The sequence below is a fragment of the Sapajus apella genome, unplaced genomic scaffold (genome assembly GCF_009761245.1).
Source record: "Sapajus apella isolate SASKATOON/1434 unplaced genomic scaffold, GSC_monkey_1.0 scaffold16, whole genome shotgun sequence".
NCBI classification, from domain to species: domain Eukaryota; kingdom Metazoa; phylum Chordata; class Mammalia; order Primates; family Cebidae; genus Sapajus; species Sapajus apella.
Genome location: NW_022436956.1, coordinates 14,051,065 through 14,057,064, shown reverse-complemented (window position 1 = coordinate 14,057,064; position 6,000 = coordinate 14,051,065). Strand labels below are relative to the sequence as shown.

General features: G+C 46.3%; 1 protein-coding gene across 1 annotated transcript in view; it reads left to right on the top strand.

Moving 5' to 3' along the window:
* The window catches only part of TECTA (tectorin alpha), a 78,432-nt gene that overhangs the window by 48,298 nt on the left and 24,134 nt on the right, over positions 1-6,000 (top strand). The window contains exons 12-13 of the mRNA XM_032285166.1: positions 469-668; positions 5,381-5,764. Coding sequence (XP_032141057.1) covers positions 469-668; positions 5,381-5,764 — 584 coding nt within the window. The remainder of the gene's footprint in view (positions 1-468; positions 669-5,380; positions 5,765-6,000) is intronic.

The following is a 6,000-nucleotide window of genomic DNA, read 5'->3' as shown; positions in this document are numbered from 1 at the left end:
GGAGGCAGGAGGAGGGTGGGTGCCCTGGGAGGCAGGAGGCAGGAGGAAGGTGGGTGCCCTGGCAGGCAGGAGGCAGGAGGAAGGTGGGTGCCCTGGGAGGCAGGAGGCAGGAGGAGGGTGGGTGCCCTGGGAGGTCATCGAGTGACATGACTAACTGGAGATTCAGATGGGTGGTGGGTTTAGGTGGAGGCAATAGAGGATGTCAATGGCCAGGCTGAGGGAAGAACGACCATGATATGAGAAGCTCCAGCCACTTACCTCTGCATGCTGGCCCATTAGTTAAGCAGGAAGGAATCAGACCCAGGCTTCCTAGGAGCAAAGAGGGCCGTAATGAAGAAAGGCTACGGACCTCCTGCCTCTCCTCTACCTGTGCCCTCCAACTCCCTGAGTAGTTGAGCAATGGCTGTGAGAAAACCCTCCTCAGAGCCTTGTGATCGTGTGAGTTTTGACTTGTCTTTTCTGTTCCAGCTGTCACCTGCCCTCCAAACAGCCATTATGAGAGCTGCGTGAGTGTCTGCCAGCCCCGCTGCGCTGCCATCCGCCTGAAGAGCGACTGCAACCACTACTGCGTGGAGGGCTGTCAGTGCGACGCTGGCTACGTCCTCGACGGCAAGAGCTGCATCCTGCCCCACAACTGCGGCTGCTATGCCGACGGCAAATATTACGAGGTATGGGAGACCCACCCGGCCTTTTCCTCCTTGCCAATGATCAGATTCCTCTCCAACTCGAAGAGGCTGGTCAGATTGACCAACTTCCCCACTTCGTTCTGAAGAGCGTCATGTTCGTGGCAGCGGAGTGGGATGGGGCAGAGAGGTTAGCACACAGTTCGCATGGTGCCCTTGGGCACTGGGTGTCGGATTTGGAAAAGCACCTGGGTGTCTCCCTTCTCCCTCCTCCACACTGGAAAGGTCTCCAGCACTCTGCCTCCCCTACTCACTCACACTTGTGTGTCTCTGTCATGCCTTTCTCTGATTTTCTGTCCCGTAAATCTGTTTGAAAACTTCACATACAGCTATAGTTTGGAAATATGGTGGCTATGAATCTGACATTTGTAGCTGTCTTAGCTAAGAATATTTTTAACTGGAAAATATGGAGCCGGAGGCTGCGTGGGGCGGCCTTGCCTCTCCTGGCTGTTGAGGCTCCACAGGGGTAGCTGTGGCTGCCATCTCCGCATGCGCCATTTGTCACTCTGGTGTCATCCCCAGAGTTTGGTCTGGACTGCTAATGCCATGCCCCCGCCCCCCATTCTACCCTCTGCGGCGCCCTCTACAGGGGTTTAAACATAGACCTAATGAAGATGCCCTTTGTAGATGTTTCTCAATAAAACATAGTAGTTCGTGAAATCATTTCACTTTTTGGACTTTGTAATCTTTCCTTATGTTCCATAATACTAAGCTAGAAAAGCTCTTGCCTAGACAAGGTATTTAGTTCATGGTTTGACCTCAAGCCCATTCTCTGTTTAAATAACATCAAAACCATATGTTGGTGAGTTAGATGTTTAACAACTACAAATAATTGAGTATCTGCTGTTTGCAAAGCACTGTCCTAGGGTATTGCGGGGGCTGAGAAAGCAAGTCTCCTGCCTTGAGGATCTTACAGATCTATTCAGAGGAGAGAAACAATGTACTTTATAGAACATGAGAGCAGTTACAAAATAACCTATCAGCAAGTGAAAAATAATGCCCTACAGAACCAATCAATTTTAAGTGAAAAAGAATAGTAGCATTTAAAATAAATCTAATTGAAATGTCTGAATTGGAAATCAACTAGATGAAAAATAAATAATACCTCCTTTTTGTAAAGATGCATTGACTTGTTCAACTTGCTGTAACTTTGGAGATAAATAAGAGAAATGTAGAAGTTACTCTCAATTTCACTTTCAGTGGAAAATTTATTTGAATGCTACATTAGAAAGACAGGGAGGAAGAAAGTAAAATAGTGGGACTAATCAAAGAAGACTTCTTGAGAAGGAGAGTGTTGAAATGAGCTCTTAGAAATGTTATTTGAAAGGAAAAGGGAGGGCATGTGGAAAAAATTAATGAATTCTGTTTTCTCACAGTTGAGAAGCTAGAACCAGGCTCAAAACTCAAAAAGCACTCTCTAAACTGTATTCCCCAGCCCGGAGACTTACCAAAACCTATCCATCTCTCAACCGTGCCATGCACCCTCGGCAGGCATCCTGAGCGTCAGTGTGGCATGACTGAATGAGACCTGGGTTCGACCCTAGCTGTACCACTGCTGGAATTGTGACACTGAGCAAACACTATCATTTCCCTGAGCTTTTGTTTCCCTGTGAATGAAATGTGGCTAATGACACCAACCCAGTAGGGCTGTTGTATAAATAATCAATGCTGGGTTTCTAGCCTAGTACCTGGCATCCTGTCCTTCAATAATTGGTAGCTGCTATTGTTATTGCTGTTTTGTTATTCTCTTGAGAAACATTTTGTAAACGAAAAATCCAGGCGTGTTAATGAAAGGATGCAAATAAAAGCCCTTGGAACTCTCAGGAAAAGCATGGTCAGCTCTTGGCTCCTATTAGTACTACAGTGTAAACATTATGATCAGTTTTTCATCAGAACATCAGTGGGTTTTGACAACAGCTTATATCCGGGAAGCAGCAAACTCAGAGAACAAAGAACCCACATCTACTTGCTACCATTCCAAAGTGCTTGAGGGCTTGTCTCATAGAACACGTTTCTTTGGAAATAAATAGAGAATATGTCTGGCTATTAGTATGTAGAGTGATCACCTAGCTGTCATTGTCATGTATGATTAAGGAAAAGAAAGCAGCGTTGGGCCAGCCACTTTAATGTGATGCCAGTTTCACGATCAGATTCTCTTGTGGATGAGTTATTTCCCCTTTATCATATCCACATACATCAAGTTATTTTTCTCTTTTCACCACTGTAATGCCTGACTTCTTATCAGAGAGAGGCCAAACCATCCACTCAGTTATTCTATAAATCTGATAAGAGAAATGAAGTCAATTTGTGAGGCTGTTGGCACCCAGAATATGTTAGATAAGTCTGGAAGGAGAGGAGACAGTTCCAGGAACGACTTCACTTTGAGGATGAAAGAATCAGCAATTGCATCTTGAAGTGCACTGCAATCACTTGTTCTGGAAGATCTCATCCTCTATCTATTTATCCGTGAATCTGAGTCACATCTGTAGTTGATATCCAGGGTGTTGATGTCTCTAGTTAGAGCAGAAAAACTGACCAGACAGAAGCATAGGCCTTTTTGTGCTATTGAAAGATCTTTTCTGTCTAGCACTATTTTGGGAAGTCAGTAATGCATTGAGTGCCCACATCTCTATGACACAGTCTATTTGTTGATACCACATCCCACTTGGACAATCATGGCCAATTTCTAACAGTTTCCTGGAATTGTTGGTCTCGAGCAGGTGCAACATCAAGGATGCAAACCCTACAAAGTACAGTCATGCCTGCAGATTGCTGCCTGTTTTGGGAAAAAGTAGAAAATAATATTCTAGTTGTGGGACTTCTGGGAAAGAAAAGAATAGCTGTCTTCAGTTGAGGACACACTATGTTGTAGGTATTTTATATAATGTTGTATAATTTCTTCACTATCTGAAAGAGGATGAGCTGTTCTACTCCTGTATAATAATAGCAGCTTGTATTTATTGAGTACCTACCCTATGCCAGGAAGTGTGCTTTATACATCTTATTCAATTTAATCCTCACAACCGCCCTGCAAGGCTTTTTTTAAAAAATTAATTTTATTATCATTACTTTTGAGACAGGGTCTCTCTCTGTTGCCCAGGCTGGAGTTTAGTGGCAAGGTCATTACTTACTATAGCCCCTATGTCCCTGGCTTAAGCAATCTTCCTGCCTCAGCCTCCTGAGTAGCTGGGACTACAGGCATACCCTACCATGTTGGTTATTATTATTGTTATTATTATCATTGAGACAGAGTTTTGCACTGTCTCCCTGGGTAGAATGCAGTGGCATGATCTCGGCTCACTGCAACCTCCATCTCCCAGGTTCAAGTGATTCTCCTGCCTCAGCCTCCCAAGTAGTTGGGACTATAAGGATGTGCCACCATACCGAGCTAATTTTTGTATTTTTAGAAGAAACGGGGTTTCACCATGTTGGCCAGGCTTGTTTCGAACTCCTGACCTCCTGATCCACCCGCCTCAGCCTCCCAAAGTGCTGGGATTACAGGCATGAGGCACTGTACCTGGCCTATTTTTCTTTAAGTTGGGATGAGGTCTCACTGTGTTGCTCACGCTTGTCTCAAACTCCTGGGCTCAAACAATCCTTCCACCTCGACCTCCCAAAATGCTGGGATTACAGGCAGGAGCCACTGCACTCAGCCACAAGATATTAATATCTCCAATTTAGAAAACAGCAAACTGACACCAGGAAGGTGAGTAACGTTACTGAAGATGGCACAGGCAGGGATACAGGGCTAGACTGAAACTCAGATGGTCTGATCCCAAAACGTTCCTTTTATGGATCCCAGGTGTTCTCTGGATCTCTCACAGTCAGGGCACATGGGAATGAGGGTAATTCCAACAGAAGTAAGTTGGAAGCAGAATAGACACAAGGAAGCGTGAGGACTGTGAAATGTGAAATGGTTAGTCAGAAGTGTTGGTCATTGCTTTTTTACAACTGTTTAAGATTCGAAGGGCCAATTTATCTTCTTGAGTGAATTTTAATTTCATCTTCCAAGCAGACCCTGTGCTTGTTAGAAGTGTGATTCCTTGATGAATATTTTCTACCAAATATTTTTCCTGTTTACCTAGTTCTTCTAACAGCTGCACATTCACGTTGGCTGTAATTAGTTCTATCACCCAGCCACGAAGATCCTGGAGTTCTTGATTAAAATCACTCAAGTGGTGGCCAGGGTGGTGGCTCACACTGGTAATCCAAGCAGTTTGGGAGGCTGAGGCAGGAGGATCACTCAAGCCCAGCAGTTCAAGAACATAGTGGGACTCCGTGTCTACAAAATATACAAAAATTAGCTGGGTGTGGTGGCCTGTACCCGTAGTTCCAGCTACTCAGGAAGATAAGATAGGAGGATCGCTTGAGTCCAGGTATTGCAGGTTACTTACAGTGATCCCTGATTGCGCCATTGCACTCCAGCCTGGGCAATAGGATGAGACCTTATCTCTAAAAATAAGTAAGTAAATAAATAAATAAATAAATGTCGAAACTGAATATTGTGTGGCATCTAAGTCGCATGGAAATGATGGAGCATTTGAGTTGAGGCCGTTCCCCCACTGCTGCCTCCTACAAATTCCAGCCCCATTAGAGATAGGCTAGCCCAGCCTGGAAAAGGAGCAGAGGGACTGAGCTTTGGGGTCCCCAGCCCTGAGCACAGTCTGAATTTAATGTGCACGGCGCCTCTCTTCCAGCCCAAGCAGCTGTTCTGGAACAGCGACTGCACGCGGCGCTGCCGCTGTTTCCGCCGCAACCTGATCCAGTGTGACCCGCGCCACTGCAAGTCGGACGAGGAGTGCGCGCTGCGCAACGGGGTGCGCGGCTGCTTCAGCACCAAGGCCTCCTACTGCCTGGCGGCCGGCGGCGGCGTCTTCCGCACCTTCGACGGCGCCTTCCTCCGCTTCCCGGCCAACTGCGCCTTCGTGCTGTCCACCATCTGCCAGAAACTGCCCGACATCTCCTTCCAGCTTATCATCAACTTCGACAAGTGGTCGTCCCCCAACCTCACCATCATTTCGCCCGTCTACTTCTACATTAACGAAGAGCAGATTCTCATCAGCGACCGGAACACGATCAAGGTGATCAGCCTGCTGCCCATTCTTAAGAAGGGGCGCCGAAACAAGGGGTTGGCTAGGGGACCGTGTGAGGGTCTCCCAGAGGGCCAAGTTGTAGGACAGACTGTTGCTTCATGATGTACCATACACACAATTATCAGGGTTTTTTTGGTTATTTATTTGTTTTGTTTTGTTTTGTTTTTATGAGACGGAGTCCCGCTCTGTCGCCCAGGCTGGAGTGCAGTGGCACGATCTTGGCT